This window comes from Hemicordylus capensis, chromosome 2 (genome assembly GCF_027244095.1).
Source record: "Hemicordylus capensis ecotype Gifberg chromosome 2, rHemCap1.1.pri, whole genome shotgun sequence".
NCBI classification, from domain to species: Eukaryota; Metazoa; Chordata; class Lepidosauria; order Squamata; family Cordylidae; genus Hemicordylus; species Hemicordylus capensis.
Genome location: NC_069658.1, coordinates 42,822,699 through 42,848,139, shown reverse-complemented (window position 1 = coordinate 42,848,139; position 25,441 = coordinate 42,822,699). Strand labels below are relative to the sequence as shown.

Sequence of the window (25,441 nt, the reverse complement as noted above, 5' to 3'; positions counted from 1 at the left end):
GTGTGTTTAAGAACCTAGTCCCTAGATAGTTTCGTTATCCACAGAAATAGGTGGGAAAGGAATCCCTGGTAATAACGAGGGCTACCTGTTTTTGGATTTAAGCCAGTGGTTAATTCTCTAGGAAAACTGCCTGCTTTATAACTGTGCTTTGGGGGTCCCTAAAGGGGCATGACAGCACCTCCTTGTGGCAGTATAAGGCAATTCAGATAGCTACATAGTTTGACTAAAGGCTTTATTTCCAAATACATTAAAATACACATGGTTGGCTCTTTACAAAGTAACAGTGATTAAAACGTTTCAGAGATGCCAGATTGACTTCCAGAGGAGAAGTTAAATAAGGAAATACTTAATTACAGATTGATGCCGTTTGGCTTAATTATGGTTCTGTTGCCAGACAGTTGGTCCAAATATTTCAAAACGGGAAATATTAAAACAAGAGGATTTTCTTTTAGTTCTCTTTTATTTTTGAAGAAACCACACAGACTTGTGCAATATCATCATATTCATACGTTCTCTTCAAAAAGGTGTCTGTCAATCTCAAACCAGAGACGCTCTAAAACAGGAGAAAAAACATGGGTACAGATTTTATACTAGCATGAGACCAAACCAGTTTCTGAACTGAACACTTTATTAAGGAGGGAGGTCTTACTTGTAGTCCCTGTACTGATGAGAGTAACGTAAGTGTCAGATGAAGGGAGGAAGTGGGGTGAAGTTTGCCCAGCTGCCTTCCAGATACTCCACACCAGTGAATGGAGTTAGTGTTGCACATTTCCAAAACCAGATCCATGGTCCTTTCACTGCTAGATGAAAGAAGAATTAACATAGATCTCCATTTCTCTTAACGCTCAGTTCACAACACTTAACATTCCTATCCCATCTGCCCCAAGGAACTTGAGCCAGTGCACTTTGCAGTTATTCCATTTTATCCTAAAAATGCTATAGCTTAGTGACTTAAGGTCACTCAGCAGGTAGGATCAAAATCCAAGTTTGTTTTTAGGTTAAACAAACAATTCAGATTTAATAAAATTTCAATTATTACAAGCATCATCTGAAACCGATAACTCTTGCAAATGAAATCTGAATGCAACCGATGCACATATTAAATTCTTCACATCTCTCAGAATTCAATACATAGCTCTCTATGAAACACTGCTTTTAAGTCTGCTTTTCTACGCAAAAAGAAAAAAGGAGCAAGTATTGTATTTTTCAGGCAAGCATAATAAATAGGATACCATAGTGTATTTGTTGTTATGGCATATTATAGGTTATGGACTATCAACCTAACTGTGATGACATTTTCTATATAATGGAAAAACATTTCTGCTCAACTGAGTTCTGGGCACTGTTCCTTCTAACAGGGATTCCCAGATGATGTTCACTACAACTCCCAGCATCCCAAGCCACAATGGCCTTTGGCTGGGGATTCTGGGAGTTGTAGTCATTAACATCTGGGAATCCCTGTTAGAGGGAACACTGGTTCTGGGCACTTGGTCCATATTCCAACATACTGCACTGGATAATGGCCCTTGTTTTAAATGAATTTGCTTAATATCCCTGTATATGAATAAAGAGCTAAACAGAAATCCATTAATTTCACAATACTCTCCACCCATCTCTAAGCAGATGTACTTGTTAACTGCAAAAAAATACATGGGTTTTGGATTAAGCTCCCAGGTAGTAGAAAGGTACCGTATTTCAATGCAAATCAGGGTCATAGCAGCCAATTAGTATGCATGAATTACAAAATGAGAAACCTGATTTAACTAAGTGATTAAAATGTGTGTGTGTTTTCCTTGGTGATTTAAATATTTTAAAATGCTTATTAAAATGGCCTTGGTTTAAAACCAGACAGCTGGGTGATCTTGTGTTCACTAATGGGTACTCTTGATAGGGTAAGTAAACCCTTTTTCACGATAGCTGATTGGCAATAACTACGTAAAACTATTTATAAGATGTACATGGCCACAGGATTTCATCCTAAAAGGCCTACAAGAGCATCCAGTATTCAAGATTCATCAGAAAATACAATAGATAGAAGCTTAAAAAAAAAAAAAAGTCTGAGCACTGTCTCTGCTAGAACACATTTACTATTTTTTTTCCTTTACAGCAGCATTATTCCTCTCTCTAGTTTGAGGCAGCGGGGGCGGGGGGATGGGGACAACACACCCAAACCCTATTTTGGGAATTCTGAAGTCTGCTGTGCCAAATGTATCCAAGTAGGGTTAAGGGGAAGGTTTTATATTTGCAAGAAGTGTTCATTACTTTAAACATTCTAACCCACTAATTGGGAATGCAGGGACATATTTTCGGGAGGCACAGTGGGTTTCAGAGGAAGGGGAAATTAGTGAAAAATATAGCACCAGTCCTGGACTTCAATCATCACGTCAGTGCACCGAGAACATTTTCGGTGAAGCCAAGCTTGAAGTCTCTATAGCATTAGATATTTCTTTTTATTAAGTTGGCCAAATCCCATAAATGCTGGAGAGCCAGCGTGGTGTAGTGGTTAGAGTGCTGGACTAAGACCGGGGAGATCCGAGTTCAAATCCCCATTCAGCCATGATACTAGCTGGGTGACTCTGGGCCAGTCACTTCTCTCTCAGCCTAACCTACTTCACAGGGTTATTGTGAGGAGAAACTCAAGTATGTAGTACACCGCTCTGGGCTCCTTGGAGGAAGAGCGGGACATAAATGTAAAAATAAATAAAAATAAAATTCCAAAAGCCAAGAGAGAAAAGAGTCACTTTGTTACCTGCAATTTGTTATTTTACATGTAATTTCAAAAGGTTCTTCCAGGTTTACTGTGTCTGGTATGGTCTCCAGTGAAAGCCTCACATCACCATAACCTGGAGCCTAAGAAAGTGTTAGAAGTTTGTTAAAGCATGTCTGAGATACAATACTCAGTACCATAGCATTAGTAAATTGCAGAGAGTAGAAGTCATATTCTGAATATCATGTTTAGGTTGAAATATCCGAATCCTCATTTGGACTTCTACAAATAGGAGCAATCCCCACCCCCACAAAATGCTAAAACATCCAGAAAGCCAACACAACTCTAAACACTCACTCAGAGGGCATAAGTCACAGGCACCTACCCAATTAAAGCTAATGGGAGTCCTGAGACAGCACAAGTTGTTCAATCCCAGATCTCCTGCTCATTTCTATGAGACCCTAAATATCTGATGTTCCTGATGGATTATATTCTAAATTTGCAGATTAGCGATTTGGCAGATTTATTTACATGTGTATGAGATAAAACAAGTAGTTCTAAGTGGAAGGAACAGAGTCTACTTTCTGCTTCTTTTAACATGTTGACTCTTACCTAGGACCCCCTCCCATGCTGTGAATTTGGTTTGTATTCAACTATAAGCACATGGGTTACAAAGGCATATTTTCTATACTCTGAATGGGCAAACACCACCAGGCTACCCTAGCAACCCCCTCCCTCACCCTGACCCATGCGTTGTGAAATTGGTTTGTATCAGACTGTAAACACAAGAATTATTAGAGGAGGACACACACAGAGAGACATGGTGATCTCGTAAACCCTTTGGAAAGTAAGCTGAAAAAAACCAACCCATACAGCAATAAAAACTTAAGAACTGTTCTGCTAGATCAGGCCAAGGTCCTGCAGTCTGTTTCCAAAACTAGCCAGACAAAAGCCCATGGGAAGCTTACAAGCAGGGCATGGCTGTACTGCTTGCTTGCCCCCAGCACCTCCTATTCAGATGTTAACTGCCTTAGTACATGGAAGTTCAATTTAGCTATCATGGTGTTTGGCTACTAATGGCCCTATCCTTCCATGAATTTTGCTCATCTTTTTAAAAGCCACTTAAGCTAGTGGCCACGTCCACATATGTGGTAATGAAATCTGAGATTTAGAGAGGACTGATTTTCCTGTAACACCTAAAAATGGGTATGCGGACATAAATTTTTCTTTATATATCAGCTGAAGCATGGCGTTTAGTACCATTTGCCATTTAAGGGATTGCATGGGAATATTCTCATTCCTGCCCTCCCTCATATATTACTTAACAGGGCAACAGTGTCATCTGAAAATTCACAGGCAAGCCTTATTTACAAATAAATGCTTCTAAGTTAGGAGAAATACATGCTGAATTCAATGTGAATGGAATTAGCAAACCAATTTTATATTCCTTTCCTTCCATTCATAGTGTACTGGTTCCCAACCAGGATTCCTCCAGATATTGCTGAACTACAATTCCCATCATCCCCAGCCAGTGTTCCCTCTAACAGGGATTCCCAGATGTTGTTGACCAAAACTCCCAGAATCCCCAGCTACACTGACTTTTGCTTGTGGATTCTGGGAGTTGTAGTCAACTAGATCTGGGAATCCCTGTTAGAGGGAACACTGGCTGGGGATGATGGGAGTTGTAGTTCAGCAACATCTGCAGGAACCCTGGTTGGAAACCACTGGTATGGAGGTTCAAATTTAACATCCTATTATCTTGAAGAGCATGTTCCAAATACTACTTACCATTCTTTGAAGCTGACTGGTTTGCAACCTTCCCCTTTCGCCCAGGTTTGTCTTCCATACAATGTCTAGCTTCCCAATAACTGTTACGCCTTTAATAACTCCAGCTTTCTCTGCAAACTCCTGCTTGGGTTTCAGACAGTATAAATACTGCCGTGTATCCATGGGCTGCAAGTATGTCCTCGTACCAAATGTGGACAAGCTAGAAAATAGGCATGTTTTGCCTTAGTTTACACTTCAAATGTGAACACTGATCCAATGAATGAATGAATGAATGAATGAGTATTTATTTTGGTGTGGTGTTTTATTTAGGAATAAAAACCAATCTGCTTGCAGGGATGATAAACAAGGCCAAGAAGGGGCAGAACAAAGCAAGAACTATGTCAACAACATTTAGGAGCCAGGAACACTTTTAAATGGGCAGTGGGAGTGAAACCTCACTGCAGAAAGTCTGCTTTGCTAGCAGTGTGAGCACAATGGCACTCAGGCAAGCAGTATTCCCCACCCCCTCCTCTCTAAGGCAACTCACCGAGACCCACTAAAAGCTGCTCCTGGGGGCCACAAAGGCTGGCATGGGATGAGGAACAAGGGGCTACAGTGGGGGTGGGAGGAGAATTCATGGAAACTGAGCAGAGGCGCACCGTTCGCCAGTCTAGTGCGTGGAAGGTGCTTGCACCTTGTTTCTGGAAGTCTTTTCTCCCACTGCTACCTTTGCCATTCCCAAAGCTCCCCAGCAACAGCTTTTGTGAGGTCTCAGAGAGCTGGCCTAGAGAGGAGTGGGCAGGGAAGCTCACTTGCATGACTGTCATTGCACTCATACTGCTTTAGATACAATCCACAAGCTATTACATTACATGGGGTTGTTCTCGCCAGTCTGTCTTTTGTTGCCAATGATGCCGATAGTTAAAAGAGTTTTTCAAAAGGAGCTGAGTTATACAAAGATTCTTGAAACTATGAAAATAAACTCCTAAAGCTTGTTGCATCAAAGACTTTTCAGGATAAAATCCACCACAAAAAAGTCAAAAGATTTTGACAGTAGGAGACTCAGAAAAAAGGTACGAAGACTCAAACAATTACATCATATACACAGATAAGACATTTAACCCCTAAAAAATATAAAGCCACCCACCCAGCTATTTCTAGTCAGTTTCTCCCGCTGTTAGTGGCTTTTCACTACATTTTAATGAAAAGGACAGATTTATGCACGTAAAAAGAAGAAGTAGAGTTTGCTACTTTCTCCACTGAAGTGAATAGGAAAGCCCATTTACATAGGACCATTTGTGCACTGGACCAATGTCTTCCTCTCATCAGTTTATGATCATCTAAGTGCTCCACTGGTGTGATTACACTATGAAGCACGCCAGGAGATAACTACACTACAGAAGATATTCATATTTTTAGATTCAATAAATCCTTTTCTAACACAGCCTGCAATTTCTTCAGTTACAGAAAGCAAGGAGGTCCCCACATGGTAGAAGAGGCAGTGAGACTCAAGAGTACACTCGGGGCTTATAACCCACAAGGACAGGGAATCCTGATGGATAACAGCTCCATCACCACGTGGACAGCTTCTGTTTTCAATAGGAGAAGAAAAATCGCCATGCACTTCTGAACCATGGCAAGCATGAGCTGAACTAGCAAATAAGGTGCTTACCTTTCTCCACCTTGGCCAACAGCATTTAATTCTGCTACATTGTACATCATTGAAGGCTCCAATGACACCTTCTCCATAAACATTGGAGAAGTTGTGATGTTCTGAATCTGAGCTTCCAAAAAGACTTCATCAGTCTGAAAATGCAGAGAAAATGCTTAAGTAACAATAGTCTGAAGAGAGCTCCTGCATCTTAAAATGTCTGAAAAACATTAACCACAAACGCAGTTAGTTCATGCCTGCAAATCAAAGTAACAGTAATTAAATGCGAGGAAAGTCTTCATCCCAACAGACAGCAATAGGAGCAAAATGTTAGTCAACCAGTGTACTGCTGAACAATGGATGTGGGATAACTTTGTTACATTCTTCCGTTTTAAGGCAGATTCTTTATGGTCTTATCAGGACTTGCCTATTGCACTCTGAAGGTTTATGTCAACGCAGATTTTCTCAAGGAAATTAATGTTTTAGATATGTGAAATGACTGCAATGTACAATACAGACATGCCATGCTGGATTAATGGTGCATCAGGCTACATACCACGGAAACATTACAGGGACTTTCTTTTTAAAAAATTGTCAGCTGTTACAGGGACTTACATGCATGCTATGAGAAATATTAAGATTTGCTTAGGCACTAGCTACAGTTTACTCATAAAAACACACCTAATAAATCTCTCCCTCATATTTAAACTTGTATAATCCAACGGCTCTTAATACACTAGCACCCAAATCAAGACATCCAACAAGGGACATCTAGTATTACTCCCATTTCTTGATCTATACTCATAATGCAGAAGATGGAGTCAGCCTTTGAGAAGACTGGGTCTGCACTCCCTAATAACTGAAAGAGTACTGAAAGTCTAGGTGGTTAGTGGCAAGAGCAGGGGCAGCAACACCATTCTGTATCCAACCAGACCCCAGCACCATCCTACACAAAGCCATATAATAAGAATGCAAATACAGTAAGTGCCTTGGTAGGATGTATGTAGCATATCCTTATATTTGGTATCCTATGTAACTGTATCTTAAACCAATAGCGAAGTTAAAGACCACCAGTGGAAATAAATATGAACTGCTATCTAAAAGCAAGTGACAGGAATGGATCGTGCCTTTTCCTCCAAAAAGGTGGTGACAATTTGATTTACAATTTGATTTACAAGTGGTGACAATTTGATTTACAATATGTCTGGCTTTTAAGAGGAAAAAAATCACGCCACTTTATCATCTAAAATGTATTTTGTAGATACCCATGTACCTTCACAAGGGTCAACTGCAAAATCATATCCCTCAACCAGAGATTGCCACCATGCGATTTCCTTGGCATAATGTTCCTTGATCATTTCAGTGTATCAGCAGGAGCCCAGTCCTGCAAAGGTCCTAGTCGTTCAAAGCTGGCATCAAAACCTGCCAACTATCAAATGGATGCAGCATGGGAGGAATCAAAGGAACCACCTGATCAACAACATGTCCAGCTACAGACATGCAGAGCCCTTTATCTAAAGGAAAACTCCATAGCAAAGCAAGAATCTACTGTTCTCCACAGCTGACAATAAGAAAAAACCATGAATAGTTGATGGTGGGGTTAAGTAAAGCTGGAACTGTATGCTGAGTAGCAAATGCAACCTAAAGTAAATTCAAGCATATTACAGTCCATGTTGTATAGAGGACCTTCAAAGATAACCAAGACCTACTCAAACATAAGCCAATGGCAAATAAAGTGTATTTTCTTGCTTTACAAAACAAAAACCCAACACAGTTACTACTCTGTCTTCTAGTAGCAGTACAATGTTCTTAAAGAATATCCCATATATATCCATTGCTTATGTCTCTTTCCAAGTTTCCCATAAGTACAGTTTAAACACTGACTGTCAGCAGAAATTTTGCAAGAACTAAATTGAAGGAAGAAAACAAAATCAAGCGGCATAATGAAAAAGCAAGGTAGCTTACAATAAATGCAAGAATTGATTAGTCTTAATATGATTAGACAATAGTGCTTCATAGCAGATTTACTTGATTATCACACCACACACATAAGCTTAGTGCTGAAATCACGCTGCAGTTACACCATTGTATAATAATCATCACATGCATTCAGGAATTTGAAAGCAGAATTTTAATAAGCATGACAAGAATGGCGCAATGCATTTTGTGCTCTCTCCTTCCACCCAGTGTGCTCACATCAAAGCCTAGCCATGGTATAATATGAAACAAACCTAGCCATGGTATAATATGAAACAAGCTGATATGGAGGAGTGTGTTAACACCACAGCTACCCCCCCCCCCAAAAAAACCCCACAAGAAATTCTGCACACTTTATAAATTATACACGCCAACATCTGTACACTGGGTTCAACTTAAGAAATGGAAGTGCAAGAAAAGAGCTGCTAGCACAGTCCTACAAACACTTGTGTGAGAACTTGCATAAGCATTTTACAACAAGTAGATTTTATAGCAGTTTTCACATTGTCTGTGCCAGAGGTGATGCAACCTCTTGCACCAGTAGAAAGACATATTTGGATTTAAATTTCACTTCTCTCACACATTTCAGTGCAAAGTATAAAGCAGCTCTTCTATGAATACAAGATGCCTTCAGCGTGTCAATTGGGATGGGGCTGTAGCTCTAAGCAGAAGGCTCTAAGCAGAAGGCTGTAGCTCTCATGCAGAAGGTCTCCGTTTCAATCCCTGGCACCTCCAGAGAGGGCTGAGAAAGACCCTTCTCTGAATCCTGGAGAACCCCGCTGTCAGTGTAGACAAGACTGAGCTAGATGAAGCCAGCGCATTCCCAAGCACTGGAAATGCAACCCAGCAGCAACCTGCCTGGTTTCTGAAATAGCTGTATATATTTCTCCCACATGACAGCAAATTTGGGCAGCTATGGAAGGGCAAGAAAACAACTTTTAAAGGGAAAGGGCAGTGAAGTAGGGATTCTTATGAACCTCAATTCTGTGCCCAATAAAATCTTGGATGTTTTCTGTTCTCCTGTGGAACTGCCACAAAAGACAATCCTGCCTTTGAAATCTTGTGGCACAACATACCTCTGGCAATATCACTGGATGTTTTGTGTTCACCCAAACTGAACAAAGGAATTCATTTGCTGTTCACATAATGCTATAATGACCTATGAGTACAGCACAAAGGTCTGAACTAATAAAAAGCTTTAAACAGTGGGTACCAAGGAGACAGCCAAGATATCTGAAGAGTAGATTTATTCTTTTCCCAGCTAGTTTATTTATTTTTTCATTTATAAAGGGAGGAAAACCCATAAACCATTATCAAAGCATATGACAAACATTGCTTTTCCATTATGTTTTAAAAAATGTTAGTAACAGGCAGAAAGACAAACAAAAGACAAGCATACATATTTATAAATAATAAATAAAATTACCACAGAACTGAGGTCACTCTAATGGGAAAATAAAAAGAAAACAGAGAAATTAGGGTTAAATGTTAAAGAAAAAGGAGGACAACTATGTTTCAAACAAAATGCATTTTCTGCATTTTTTTGCTTATTCTAAACAAGACAGCATTAGTAAAAGAGGAATGTAACTGGGGAGAAAAATAAAAAGGACCACTAATAAGAAATCTTATTTCTAAATAAGACTTGAGTCAACAAATGGTATAATGATGAAAGAAATTGCATATAAATACAATAAAACAGTTATTGCAGAATGTACATATGCTCACCAGGCAAGCTTATTAGGCTAGGGAATTTTATCCGAGGAAGAAATTAAGCACCCCTTCCTGTAGACTTCAATATTGCACATACTCTCTCAAAGAGGAAAATCTAAACTAGAGGAAGGAAACTTGTTTGGTGCTGGCTCACATTTTAAATAGAACAAGGTACCATGCAATTAACAAGTTGCATGAATACAGTAAATACCATACAGAAAATGGTTAAATGTACCTTTCAACTAACTGTACAAAATCCAAATTCAATGCCTTAAAAAAATCACAAGCGTCTTTAAACTCATGAGGTGTGAAGAAAATAGATATGTAGGCATCTTATTTTGCTTTCTATTTATTGAATGCAAAACCTTTATACTCTGTGTCCATTATACAAAATCTGCAACCATGATACTCTGCAATTCACTCAAGTACTACAAACCCCATGAATAGCACAGCCTTTGCACCAGTTGACAGAGGCTGTGCCTTTTAAGAACTGCGAGGCAGGTGCAGCTTTCCCAGTGTTGAGATGCAGGGGTAGGAGGAAATCTACACAAGGCATCTTGTGCATCAGATGCTCAGGGCATCTGTCATGGAATGGGCCACAACCCGACTCTAGAACCATGTTGCCTGATCCAGCCTACAGAATGGGACTATTCTACTCAGCAGGTCTTTTCAGGACCTGAAGAGTGTAGCTTCCTACACTTCTTAGTGTGGTGCTTAAGCACAAGCCTAGAAAAAGCAGAAAGTGGAAGCGTCAGATCACTTTCTCCACACAGCACCACTGGTAATCTGTACTAATTCTGCAACTGTTTCAATCTATAGGATGGGTTGCAGTCGAGTGGGGGAAATTATGGCAAATGAGTGAGTTGAAAACCCTGTACCTGTGGGATGCATGAGCCACAGATAAACACTGAAAATCTCTGCTACTTGCATCTTCAGAATCCTGCTCCAAACTCTTTATAGTAAAAGCTAATTATTAGTGATTTCAGCAGTATGGCAATGCATTATCTGAGTTAATCAGATACTGTATAATGATGCAAAATCACAATGTTCATTGCCCCTAGATCCTTCTGTGTAATACCAGAAGCTGAAAATTAAATCTTCACCTCCACATTTCCCCCTTTTTTCCTGTTAGAAGGGCATAATGTTGACTACTTAGTGAATAGCCTTTCAAACAGATTGGCATATGAGGCAGTGAATCACCTGTCTTTTAAGTGCTCTCTTTATTTCCACTTGGATATCTAACCATATTTGTAGTGTCATTCTTTACTAAAGAAAGCAACAAGAGTTAATCCTTCTTGGAAAGAGATTACATAATATGACATGCTAGTCACAAAACAAGCTTTCCACAGCCTGCAATTATCACTGAATGTTTATGCTAAACATCTTGATGTCTGTGCCAACTAATTTTAAAGTCATCATTCCACAATTCACTGTTGAAAACACTGCAGCCTTTTTGTTAAATTGTTGATAAGATACTTTTGACAGGAAAGACAATTACAATATGTAAATGCAGTGTTGCTTATAAAATGGACTAAATCTACGTGTACAACCACACTTTTTCAAGACAATGATGGCAAATGGATACATTATTATGGAAGAGGGAACAAGATGCTTTACTCACCTGTTTTCTTCACCCTCAGCCAAGAAAGAGGGCAGGATTTTTTTCAAAAATAACTCAAATAGCTACACATTTTATACAGCCAGCATAAGGTCGTTAAATGCCAGAATCAACATTCTGTTGGCGTTTTGTGTGTCTTGTGTGTGTGTCTTTCATCACAATACAGAACAATCCTCCCAGCACTGTTCCCCTTCCTGCCTTATATTCTCTGTCCCCAGTTTTCCAATTGTTTCTCTTCAATGTCTAATTCCACCTACTAAAAAGCACAGTGGCCAAACTGGCAACACCTGTCAAATAACTGTTGGGCAAAGGATATTACAGTAAGTTGAAGGAACAATTTTAAAATACTGTGCTAGGCAAGAAAGATATGCTTACTTTTGTGTAAACAGAATAAATAATTAAATTGGTATTTTATAGCTGGGGGAGGGGTGTATGCACAGGAAATACAAAAAAGCCTGATCACAATTTTCCATTTTCAACATACCATGTTTTTGTTAAAAGTCTGTTTATCTACCCACAATATAAAATATTTGACACCAAGTACTATATTCTGTACTTACCTCAGCATTGTAGAATTTTGTTTTCACATCTAGGGGTTTGAGGACCTGTTCAGGGGGGTAAAGGAATAGCTGCTAAAAGGAGATTTATCAGACCTCTCCACCATGTACCCCCTCCCACTTTTCCTCTCTCAGCTTCTAAGCAGTCCAAAAACAATCTATGTGAAGCGTTTCTTACTAAGCGTGTCCAACTTGCACCCATAGATGCAAACACCAGAGTTTACTTCAGCAGCAGAGCACAACCTGACTCAGCTTACTATTTCCTGGCTACAGCTTCAGACTCTTCAACATTTTGCTTAAAGCCACAAAGATTTCACAGGAAGGTGGCAAATGCCATCCCACAAAACAGCATTCTTACATTAGGGTAAGTGTCTTGTGCACACAGTTCATCCAACTCGTGGAAAGATTGATACATTACCAAATCAGAAGTTTTCACTAGTATGTTCGGTCATGAAATGCAGCAAATATGTGTCCTGAAGGAAGCTGCTCTTTCCTGGTTTCCACTATTGGCAGAAAGCCAGTGTGGGATCAGCTGTAAGCAATTCACTGTCAATTTCTGGCCCAGCTTTCCAATTAAAAGCATGCAGCTGCTACATCTGCACTGAAGTCAACTTAAGCATCTCAAGTATCATATATTACAAGCAACACGCAGATTAGAATGAAATGTTTTCATTTGAGGATGAGCAATTCTGGCACTGAAATCACCAAGACTTTAAAGCAAGGCAGACACTAAATGGACTCAAGTTATTCTTGTTAAGGGCCTGATGACACAGGGCACTCAGTGACATAGTACAAGTGCCTGGAGGACTATGTAGACTATATGCTGAACCTCTTACTTGGCATATGCTATCTTTCTTTGGAGTCTTTGACCAGCTGGCACAGTCTTCTGTCTGCTCTTTATGTGGTTCTGTTCTGTCCCCTTCTGTTTTATCTGAATCCTTTGCACCCTCGCACTTTAAAGGATGGTATTTGCCAAAACTGATACTGCCCAGCTTCTGTCGGCTTTTCCCCAGGTGTCATTTAAAAGCTGCTCTGCAATCTTTTTGATTTTAAGCGCCAGCAGTCTGGTTCCATCTTGGTTCAAGTGCAGCCCGTCCCTTTTGTACAGGCCTTGCTTGCCCCAAAATGCATCCCAGTGCCTAACAAATCTAAACCCCTCCTCCTGGCACCAATGTCTCATCCACGCATTGAAAACCCTCAGTTCTGCCTGTCTTTCTACCTGTGCGTGGAACAGTTAGCATTTCTGAGAATGCTACCTTGGGGGTCTTGGACTTCAATACACTACCTATCAGCTTAAATTTGGCTTCCAGAACCTCCCGACTACATTTCCCCACATTGTTGGTGCCGACATGCACCACGACAGCTGTCTCCTCCCCAGCACTGCCTAACAGTCTATCTAGATGCTGCGTGATGTCCGCAACCTTTGCACCCGGCAGGCAGGTCGACATGAGGGTCACAAACCCATCTCTCTATACCTCTAATGATTGAATCGCCCACTACAAGGAGGCCCCATCCCCTGGAGGAGTATCCCTTGTGCAAGAGGATATGGGCTCATCATACTTACCACAAATCTATAAGGACCTTTCTTTTTTCTTGTTGGACTTCTGTATCTTTAACCTGTGGCTGTTAAAGGTACATGAGCCCAAGCAGAGAAAAATGGCATTCCTCAATGGCAAGTAAGTTTGGATCCTGAGTTAAATCTACAGCTGAATACAACAAATATTTATATACCGCTTTTCAACAAAAGTTCCCAAAGATTTTTTTACATAGAAATAAATATGGCTCCCTGTCCCGAAAGGCCTTACAATCTACAAAAGAAACATAAGGGGCAACAGCCACTGGGGGGATGCTGTGCTGGGGTTAGATAGGGCCAGTTGCTCTCCCCCTGCTATGAATCACCACTTTTAAAAGGTACCTCTTAGCTCAGTTGCCAGGGGGAGCTAGCATACTATGACAGGGGCCTCAACATAAGCCTACAAGTGAAATAATGTAAAAATATTGGGAATGACTCCGAAGTTAGACTGTATTTCTAAACACACGACATCAGGGGTTTTCAATCTTGAGTCCCCAGATGTTGGACTTCTAGTTTTGAGAATCCTTGATCTACAGGTGCTTATATGCCAATGCCAGAAGCCTCCGAACCAAGATGGGTGAGCTGGAATACTTGGTTGCTAAAACAGAAATAGATATAGTGGGCATAACAGAAACATGGTGGAACAGTGTTATCCCTGGATATAAACTCTATAGAAAGGATAGGAAGGGGCGCCTTAGAGGTGGAGTAGCACTGTATGTTAAAGAAGGGATAGAATCTAACAAGCTAGGAAACCTAAGAGGATCAGAGTCCTCCACAGAAACCCTGTGGGTGACAATACAAGGCCAGAGAGGAACTGTGCTACTGGGGATGTGCTATCATCCTCCAGATCAAAACGCTGACAGTGATTGGGAGCTGCAAGAAAGAAATCAGGGAGGCGTCAAGGAGAGGCAAGGCAGTAATAATGGGTGACTTCAACTACCCACACATAGACTGGGGAAATTCACAGTCAGGTAATGACAAAGAGGTCAAATTTCTAGATATGCTGAATGACTGTGCCCTAGAACAGTTGGTCTTGGAACCAACCAGAAAAAAGGTGACCTTGGACTTAATCCTAAGTGGCACCCAGGACCTGGTGCGTGATGTCAGTGTCATCGACCCTTTAGGGAACAGTGACCACAGTGCCATCAAATTCAGCATACATGCGAGGAGAGAATCACCAAGGAATACTAACATAGAAACTTTGAATATCAGAAGAGGAAAGTTATCCAAAATGTGGAGTATGGTGAAAAGAAAGCTGAAAGGGAAAATTTACTCAAAACCACAATACTATTTTATTTATTTATTTAACATATTTTATACCTCCCAAAACTTACATTTCTATTAGAATCGAGAATACTAGAAACACAGTTAGATTGTATACCCAAAAGGAGGAAAGGTACAACTAAGTCCAGGAGGATGCCAGCATGGCTAACAGGTACCGTCAAGGAAACCATAAAAGGGAAGATTTCCTTCCAGAATCGAAAGGCCTGTCCAAACAAAGAGAACAGAAAGGAAAACAAACTCTGGCAAAAGAAATGCAAGGTGACAATAAGAGAGGCAAAAAGAGAGTCTGAGGAACATTTAGCTAAAAGCATCAAGGGGAATAACAAAAACTTCTTTAAATACATCAGATGTAGGAAACCTGCCAGGGAGGCAGTTAGACCATTAGACAATGAGAGGGTGAAAGGGATTATTAAGAAGGATATGGAGGTTGCAGAGAAGCTAAATGAGTTCTTTGCGTTTGTCTTCATGGCAGAGGATACTGAGCATATACCTGTTCCTGAAATAGACTTTTCGAGGATGGAGGCTAAAGAACTGAGTTAGATAGAAGTGACAAGAGATTATGTTCTAAACTGTCTGGAAAAACTGAAAACTAGCAAATCGCCAGGGCCAGATGGCATCCATTCAAGAGTTCTCAGTGAACTCAAACGTGAAAATACTGATCTCCTTGCTAAATATATATAACTTATCCCTGCAATCAGGCTCTGTCCTGGAGGACTGTAAAGTAGCTGATTTTCAAAAAGGGATTCAGGGGCAATCCAGGAAATTGCAGGCTGGTCCATTACAGGCTTAACGTCCATTCCAGACAAACTGATGGAAAGCATCCTCAAGGATAAAATTGTAAAGCACATAGAACAACAGGTCCTACTGGGAGAGAACCGGCATGGCTTCTGCAAGGGTAGATCTTGCCTCACAAACTTTTTGGAGTTCTTTGAAAGTGTCAACAAGTGTGTGGATCAAGATGATCCACTTGACATAGTATACTTGGACTTCCAAAAAGCTTTTGATAATGTTTCTCATAAAAGACTCCTGAGGAAGCTTAGCGGTCATGGGATAAGGGGAGAAGTACATGAGTGGATTGCTAACTGGTTAAAAGACAGGAAACAGAGGGTAGGGATAAATGGAGAGTTTTCACAATGGAGGGATGTAAGACGTGGGGTCCCCCAGGGATCTGTACAGGGAGCAGTGCTTTTTAATTTATTCATAAATGATCTAAAAGTAATGGTAAGCAGTGAGGTGGCCAAATTTGCAACTCTTTCAGGTAGTGAAATCCAAAACGGATTATGAGGAGCTCCAAATGGATCTCTCAAGACTGGGTGAGTGGGCAACAAAACAGCAAATGCGGTTCTGTGTTGGCAAGTGTAAAGTGATGCATATTGGGACAAAAAACCAAACTTCAAGTTGATGGAACCTGAGCTGTTGGTGACTGACGAGGAGAGGGATCTTGGAGTTGTGGTGGACAGCTTGTTGAAAGTGTCAACTCAATGTGCAGCAGCTGTGAAAAAGGCCAATTCCATGATAGGAAGGTGATTGAAAATAAAATTGCTAATATAATGACCTTATACAATACTATGGTGTGGCCACACCTGGCGTACTGCATAGAATTCTGGTCAATGCATCTAAAAAAAGGACATTGTAGAAGTGGAAAAGGTGCAGAAGAGGGCAACCAAGATGATCAGAGGCCAAAAGCACTGTTCTTATGAGGGAAAGCTACAAGACCTGAGGCTATTTCGTTTAGGAAAAAAGATGACAGCGGGGAGACATGATAGAGGTCTATAAAATCATGCATGGTGTGGAGAAAGGGGATAGAGAGAAATTCTTCTTCCTCTCACCTAACACTAGAACTAGGGGTCATCCCATAAAATTGATTGCCAGGAAATTTAGGACCAACGAACGGAAGTACTTTTTCCACACAATGCATAGTCAACTTGTGGAATTCTCTGCCACAAGATGTGGCAACAACCTGGGTTTGGATAACTTCATGGAGGAGAGATCTATCAACAGCTACTAGTCGGAGGGCTATAGGCCACCTCCAGCCTCAAAGGCAGGATGCCTTTGAGTACCAGTTGCAGGGGAGTAACAGCAGGAGAGAGGGCATGCCCTCAACTCCCGCCTCTAGGCTTCCAGCAGCATCTGGTGGGCCATTGTGTGAAACAGTATGCTGGACTACATGGGCCTTGTGCCTGATCCAGCAGGGCTGTTCTTATGTTCTTAAGTACATTTGGCAAATGTTAAATTAAATCCACACAACATCTAGAGACAGGCAGAACTTCAGCAAATACAACTTCTCGCATCACTACAAGTTCAAATCGTGAAATCTTCACATGTTCATTTTCTGCCTCGGATGTAACTGTTAAAGGCATAGGAACCCTACCAGAAAAGAAATTAGCAACCCTATCTTTCCATGACCCTTGTGACAACACTATTTCTTTACTCACAGAATCTCATTCTTTCCAAGGGAGTTTTTGTATCCCTGTTCCTAAGATTTCCACCTTAAAAGTAGCATATCAAGCTTTTATTTAATTTGGAGAAGCTTTAAACCCCTCATTTATGTAACACATTAAGTTTCCAATCTGGACCTAGACAGAGCTTCCTTCTAAACTTGGTGTACTGCTGACAATCTTTACTTTTGTTGCTTCCCCCTTCTCTATTATTTATGAAATTCATAACCCACTTCTCAGCTGAATAGCTTTCATGCTAGTTCTAGCTTTATTTTATTCTGTTGTGACCACTAACAGGATAAAATAAAGCTAGTACAGAATGAAACTGTAAGATGATAAAAGAGCACTAAAACATACATTAAAAACAGCAGGTGCAAAATGAAGAGTTCACTATTTATAGGAAGGCTTGGGCAAATAAAAAGGTCTTCATTTGAAGCTTACAACACCATGAAGACCTCTCTGAGGAAAGATTTCTACAAAATGAAGTGTCACTACTAGGGATGTGCATGGAATTGGCAAGGGGAACTGTGAAAGTGGAGAGGTGACTTTAAGGGCAGGTGAGGGTGCACTCACCCTTCCTGCAGCTTTCCTCCCGCCGGCACTCCACTGTAAACCGGTCTGGCGGGGCGGCAGTATATGTCCCTGCCACCCCATCCTCTCGTCAGACCGGAAGTAAGCGGAAGTACCTGATACGCATGTCACGCTCGCGCACATGCCCAACATGCGCATCGGGTACCTTAACTTTCTTCCAGTCCGACGAGGGGACTGGTTGGCAGGGAGCTATGCTGCTATCCCACCAGACTGGTTTACAATGGAGCGCCAGTGGCGGAAAGCCACAGGAGGGATAAGTGCACTCTCCCCTGCTCTTAAAGTCATCCCCTCCACCACTGAATTGGTGGAACCACTGGGTTTGGAGGCCCATAAAGGGCCTCTGAACCAGTTCCCTGCACACCCCTAGTCACTACTGAGTAGGCCCCCAGTCACCCACTGCCTCACCTCTATGCTCATAGCTAGCACCTCCTCTGGTTCAACCAGCCACCCTCTTCCCCACCTTCAGCAGATCTTTCACTGGAAAACATGCCAGGCAGAGGAATCTTAAAAGACTGCCACTAAGAGCACATAGGTGGATAAACAAGCAGCCATTAAGTAACAGAAGCGTTCTCTGCGTCTGGATCTGATAACCTGAACGGTTGCCTTATATATACCAGATATAATCTCTCTCTTATGAAGAGATATAATTATCTTTAGATGTTGTTCCTCAAGCAGATCCAGGGAGCCCTTGAACTGATGACTTGTTAATAGCCAACACCCAGTTGAATTTATTTAAATATTCTGGGCATAGTGCTCAAACTACAAAGGAGACTGAAGTGATTACATTTTTTTCAGAATATTGCCCTCTCTCAAAAAGATGCTGAAGGAAAGGAGACTGAAGATACTTTCTCCCTATAATTTGGACACGGCCTCTGAGCTTCAGGCTAGGAGAGCTAAGCCAATTGTCATGCCTTGGTCATAAGGACTTGTCTAATCTATTTATCTATCATATTTCTATACCGCCTGATATGTACATCTCTAGGCGGTATACAAAATTTAAAATATTTAAAAGATTAAAATACATGACAAAATAGTTATTTAAACAAGTTTTTAAAATTAAAAGTTAATAATGATTGTGTGTGTTTTACTTTGGCTGCCATGGACCTTTTTATCATTTTTGTTATTTTGTTTGAGTGAAAGAAAATGCCACGAGTTTTGTGTCAACGAATGTCATATACTATGTCACTGCAGTAAATAGGGAAATCTGGGGTTGTGAACTAACACAATTTGAAGAAAAAATTGTGTAGCGTTACATGACTGTCTCTTAATGCAACGATACACATTAAGGGGGAAAAGCCCTTTCAAGAATGTCCAAATCTGCCATATCTCTACACTGCAGGAATTTTATTCCGCCATATTGCTTACACAATCTTTGCTTTGCATAATATGCTGCTTTTTGCGCTCATCTCAATGATGCGAAGTAAACTGGGCAGACAAAGGATGACCTAGAGCAGGGATCCTCAACGTTGGGCCCCCAGATGTTCTTGGACTTCAACTCCCATAATCCCCAGCCAAAGGCCACTGGGCCTGGGGATTATGGGAGTTGAAGTCCAAGAACATCCGGGGGCCCAACGTTGAGGATCCCTGACCTAGAGGATGACCTCAAACACTCAGATACATTCTGGGCAAAGTGCAAGCACCCAGGAGGGGGCAGGAGAGAGAGACAGAAGACTATTCATCAACTTCAATTATTGTCAACACTGTCAGCCTTGTTATTTCAATACCTGAAATTTGAAGAACTTTCTGAAGTACATCTTCTCACCTGTCTGGGTGGTGTAGCTTACAGCACACACTAAGCTGAAAGAGACAAACAATTCAAACAATTCAGGGAGAGTGCTCTTACACCCACCTACCCCAACCCCACCCAATGGGTTTTAAACAGAGATGGGCAAAGTCCTACCACTAGCTGCTCACGTTGGACTGATTTGGAACTAAAGAGAGCCATTTTCAAATGAGACCAGAAAAATAGCTCAACTTATTTCTAAACCAATCTGAACTCATATACCCTTTCAAGTGTATAAGAAGAAGTGCACCAGAAGCCAAAACATGACTTAAGGCACACAATACAGCCACCTTTTATTTTATTTATTTAGTATATTTGTATACCACCCCAAAGTCATGTCTGGTGGTTTACAACAAACCTTGCTGAAACTAAACAGGTCTTGGTGTGGTCAGTGCCCCCAGACAGGAGACCCAAGTACTATATGTCACCTTTTGGGGTGGGGCTCAGTGGTAGAGCATCTGCTTTGCATGCAGAAGGCCCCAGGTTCAATCTCTGGCATCTCCAGGTAGGCTGGGATGGACTCCTGCCTGAAACCTTGGAGAGTTTCTGCCAGTTAGTATAGAGAATACTGAGCTAGATGGATCTGATTCTGGAATAGAGGAAGCTGCCTTATACCAAGAGGAAAGGAATCAAGCAAAAGACTTTCCTCCCTATTGCTGTTGTCACTTTAGCGAGGTCAGGTAAGCATTATTAAAAAGGATGAGGAGAGTGGGCATGGGGACTGGGTGGATGAGTGTTATGTCAGAATTTTTCCCCCAACTCAGGACTGAATCTGTCAGAGATGATTTTGAGGAATCTGGCTCTTCTTTGAGTATTAAAAATTCCTGAAGTTTATTACTGGCCTTGAGTATGATCTACCTCACCAGCATCTCTCATTTTAATGGCTATGTAGTCCGGTTAAAATGGCTATGTAGTCTATGCCCCTGCCCACCTGACACATGTACACACCTGAGATTACAAAGATAGAGTAACATCTAAATTTGCAGTGAAAGAGTTTTAAAATTTTAACCCAATTGGTTGAAATTTTTTTTACAATGTGGGGATATATAGGTAAAATTAAACTAGGAGAAAGAATTAGATGACTTACATGTGTGTCCCTATTTCTTTTACTTCATGGTGAATTACATCATCGATGCAACAGTCTTGTTTGAGTTCTGCTACTGCAGAACTGGAGGCTGAAAGGTTTAAACGCTGTGAACTTGTCTGTAGGTCAGCCTTTGAATTAAGAAGAGTAGTAGAATAAATTGGTTATGAAAAGAGCTTTAGAAGGAATGGACATTCATTCAGTGTACAACCCAATGTATACAGTGTACAACCCAATGGGTTGGATCAGAAGAACTATGAACAGAAGAAAAATAGTTATTACTGCTTTTTCACAAATGCTTGCACAATGGTTTACACGAAAAAGTAATGGGCAAAGTCTACGGCAATTCTCACGCTTCTAGTTCTGCAAAAGATTGTGTAAGCAAATATATTTTGGGGTTTACTTTCATTTTTCTCACACAGCTCTTTAGCAAGAGGTGCAAAAAAGCCCTTCTGCGAGCAGAAGACACTTTGTACCTGTGGAAGGGCATCTTTGGATACCATCCAGTCTATGTGTACCAAAACCACATGCTACTGTTTCCCAGTATACAGTATTTCCCAACCAAATTCACAAGCTACCTGTATTTAAAAGCTTAGGTACTTTCAGTGAGAAAGTACTTAATTTTTTTCTTAATCGAAGTATTTAAAATCAATTGATTTGCGAATGAAATCCCAAATAGGGCAGGTTACAATTCTCATTTCATATTTACAATAATCTTATGACGTATGCCACAGTTCTTCATATTTTACAGATGCTCTGTAACATGCTCTGAGATAGTGAGTGCTGTTGTGTCTACAACCCAAAAAGGGCTTACAATCTAAAAAAGAAACATAAGGTGAACACCAGCAACAGCCACTGGAGGGATGCTGTGCTGGGGTTGGACAAGGCCAGTTGCTCTTCCCCTGCTAAATATAAGAGAACCACCACTTGGAAAGGTGCCTCTTTGCTCAGTTAGCAGTGGTTATATGCTAGGTGCTATATGGCTTGCCTATTATAGGAAACTTCAGTTTTCCTGGTTCAGGTTAAATGTGTAATGCCTGGCCTACAACAGGTCCCCTAATCAAGTTCTTATGAAATCAGGTCACATAGAACACAGGTGTTCTCAAACTTGAGTCCCCAGATGTCCTCGGTCTACAGCTCCCATCATCGCCAGCCATTGTGGCTGGAAGATGATGGGAGCTGTGGTCCAACAACTTCTGGGGACCCAAGTTTGAGAACCCTTGATATCAAGTCAGTTCATATATCCAACAAACCATGGTTTGTTTAGATTGGGAATACACCTTGAAGTCCCCCAAGCCCACACTCTACTTCCACCTTTTTCCTCTTACCTTCTCAGCTTCACGGAATTGACATTTAAATCCTGATTAGGTAAAAACAGCTCTGCAGCTCATTCAAACTTGGAGTGGTTGTGTGACAGAACAGTCCTGTCATGGTTTAAATATCCACTGCTACCACTCAGAGACTCTTTTTAACCTGCATCTTTGAGTCTGCAGTTTTAACCTGCTGTGTGGTTTCTTAGCCATGTGACATGAACAAGACATACCAGATTTTTTTTAAGAAAACCATTAACTATTTATTTTAAATAAAAGATTAAAGGTAATCTTAAGTTTTCAAATGGATTCCTGTCAGCAACATAGAACACTGAAATTACAGAAGAGCTACTGTACTACTTATTTCTATTTATTTTCATGGTGCTACTTTGTAACCTCTCACCTATGTCACCTAGTCTTGGCAATCCTAACTGACCTATTCCCTCCTTGTTTTTTCTTCTCTCCTCAAAAATACCCTCATTTCTTCCCTTCCAGCCCTAATTTTTATCCTTTCTTTCCTCTCAGATCTCCACTCTCTGCCAACAGCCTCCTCCCTTCCAAGATTCTAACAGGGGTTTCCCTGCTTATGTGCAGGGACTTTTGTTTGTCAATCAACTGTGTCACTTATTTCATCTTGAAAATCAAAAGCTTTTGAGCAGCCATTTTCACAGACTCACTCACTCACTCTCCCTCCCACACACACTTCATTTTGTCAAAGTTGGTTTAACTGTGGTTTGTAAACCAAAATTAAACAACAGCTTCTGGTGCAGATGACACACTGAGCTGTTTTACCAACCAGGAAAATTGGCAGCATCTGAGCCAAGAAGGGAGCACATAGGCTGGGAAAGTTTCAGCAGTCATTCCATGGGTCATCTGAAGAGCCACTAATCAGATCCAGAGGCTAAAAGCAGAATTAAATGTATCACTAGATTCCAAACACTCTTGTGCAATTCTGATTGTTAACTGCTTTCGATTATTAACAGAACAAGTTGAAGCAGGACATCCAAAGGTGTGCTCCTGCAAGTGGAAAGCCTCTTCTACTCACAGAACAGCTGTTTCCAACTTTGTGGTAGGGATGTGCATGGAACCACAGCTGGACGATTCAAAGGCGGCAGGGGTGCCGCTTTAAGGACGGGGGAGGGTGCACTTACCCCTCCTGCCGCTTTCCCGCCACCAGTGCTCATTGCTGTTAAAAGCTTTCAGGGCGGCAGCGTACCTCCCTACCGCCCCGTTGCCCTCCTCGGCCAGAAGAACTGGGTGCGCAAGGGCAATAGGGTGGAGGGAGGTACGCTGCTGCCCCGGAGGCTTTTAACAGCAATGAGCATCAGTGGGGGGAAAGCAGTGGGAGGGGTAAGTGCACCCTCCCCCGCCCTTAAAGTGGCACTCCCCCTCCAATGAACTTCAAACCAGCCCAGTGTTCGAACTGGTTCAGAAGCCCGTAAGAGGGCCTCCAAACAGGTTCGTGCACACCCCTACTTTGTGGAAGACTGTTGCATGAGAAGAATGATCCTAAATCCAGGAGGTCCTTCATCTGTGCAAGTATGTATCTTCCTTATTTAATGTGCCTCTGCACGGCAAGAAGTCTTCCACTAATGATTGTGCAAAAAAATCATGGCATGGCACCAGATTATTTTCTACTTCCACTCAATGTTCTTTGCATTTAAATCAAAAATTTGACTACCGTCTTTTCCAAGGCATTCCTTGAAAACCTAGACATGACCCACTGGGAAATTCTGTTCCAGAAGCACTGCTGAAATATATGGGAGATTGTAGTGCTTTCTTGTATGACGACACTTGTGCAGCAGAACTTCAAGGTGGGTTACTTAACTTGTTTATCAACCCTACATTTCTATTTGTAGAACTGCAGAAGAGGCCTAGTAAAAATGATACTGAAAGCCCTGACTCAGTCCTGTTCAAAGACTGTTACCGACGATGAGGCATTAAGCAGCAGCAGAGTTTCTTTTACCCTTTGCCCTAAGAAACATTCAGACAGACAGAAACAAGTTGCCCTTCTAGTTCCCCCAATTAGTTCTGGAAGCAAGACTAGAGGCTTACTTCTAGACTAACCCTGTGCTGACCTGCCAGGGTTTTCCATCATGCGAGAGGGAACACATGATTGTAAGCTACCCCTCCTTCCCTTTGCAGCCTCCTCTGTCTCCTAAAACTTTGTCCATGAAGGCCAATCCTCAAGGACATAGTTTCAGAAGACAGAGGCTGTAGAGGGTAGGCTTACTGAAAATTGTGTGCTCCACCTCACATAACAGAAAACCCTGGCAAGTTGGCACAGAGTTAATCTGGATATTGCCCACTGTATTTGGGGGGGATTATTTTTTTTTTTTAAGTTTAAAGCTTTGTTTACCCTGATTATCTGAAAAATATTTCGACTGTCCAGTTGATAGGGTATTCTTAAAACGCACTTAAAACTAGTAGATAAGCTCAAACCTACCTTTACCAAAATATCTTTTACCACTTGATGACTGTCATTATGTACACTTATGTAGCTGGAAAATGTCTCTCCTAAGAATATATTTCTGTTCAAAGTAAGGCGGAAGAAAAGACTATCATTAAAGAAAGCATTGTTCTAAATAACACACACACACACACACACACACCCCTCAAGTCTATTATTTTTAATTTTTAATGGCTACATATACTTCTATCACAGTATTAAAAATCTACATTTATGGTGTTCCATTTGTGCATTTCCTCATATAAACAATATTTCAGGGACTGTCCTAGTCTTAATATAATTTCTAGGCACAGCAGGGAACTGAATGATGTCAAGCCAGCTGAGAATTACTTCAGAAAACTGAGAGTTAATCAAGGTAGCCAGCTTGGGATAGGTTATAAATGTACTGTATAAATCCACCATTGCTGATGGGTTTTGACTCAGTCACTCAAATATACAACTCTGAAGTACCCCTAGATTCACTGCAGTGCCTGAATGAGATTCTGGTAGGGATGTGCACGAACCGGCAGATAGCCGGTTCAGCGGTGGGGGTTGTTACCTCTAAAGAGAGCAGGGAGAGTGCTCTTACACCTACCTACCCCAACCCCACCCAAAATCATTGGTGTGGGGCAGCAGCGTACCCTCTTGCCGCCCCAGTCAGTGTCAGTCCAGAAGTGGCCAGTGCACGTGCACTGGCCACTTCCAGTCTAACGCTGACTGAGATGGCAAGAGGGCACACTGCCACCCCATGCCAGCAATTTTGGGCACAGAACCGGCAGGGGAAATGCAGTGGTGGTGGGGGGAGGTTAGAGCACCTTCCCTGCTCTCCTTAAAAAGGTAACCCCCCACCACCAAACCTCCGAACTAGTTTGGCGGTCCAGAAAAGGACTGCCGAACCGGTTCATGCACATCTCTAGATTCTGGACCTAGTCTCTTGGCTGC

General features: G+C 41.4%; 1 protein-coding gene across 8 annotated transcripts in view; it reads right to left on the bottom strand.

Moving 5' to 3' along the window:
- Positions 1 to 215: 215 nt before the first annotated feature.
- Positions 216 to 25,441, bottom strand: part of LOC128346957 (trafficking protein particle complex subunit 13) — a 42,044-nt gene continuing 16,818 nt past the window's right edge. For 4 of the 8 annotated variants that reach the window (XM_053300811.1, XM_053300805.1, XM_053300810.1 and 1 more), the window contains 10 exons: positions 24,497 to 24,581; positions 20,744 to 20,871; positions 19,598 to 19,670; positions 11,991 to 12,035; positions 9,529 to 9,546; positions 6,147 to 6,280; positions 4,496 to 4,694; positions 2,750 to 2,850; positions 650 to 800; positions 216 to 553 (listed from right to left, as the gene is read on the bottom strand). In XM_053300811.1, coding sequence (XP_053156786.1) covers positions 449 to 553; positions 650 to 800; positions 2,750 to 2,850; positions 4,496 to 4,694; positions 6,147 to 6,280; positions 9,529 to 9,546; positions 11,991 to 12,035; positions 19,598 to 19,670; positions 20,744 to 20,871; positions 24,497 to 24,581 — 1,039 coding nt within the window. In that variant the 3' untranslated portion in view covers positions 216 to 448. Of the gene's footprint in view, positions 554 to 649; positions 801 to 2,749; positions 2,851 to 4,495; positions 4,695 to 6,146; positions 6,281 to 9,528; positions 9,547 to 11,990; positions 12,036 to 12,345; positions 13,444 to 19,597; positions 19,671 to 20,743; positions 20,872 to 24,496; positions 24,582 to 25,441 lie in introns of those variants that run through there. The other 4 variants (XM_053300806.1, XM_053300808.1, XM_053300807.1 and 1 more) reach the window with 4 other exon arrangements.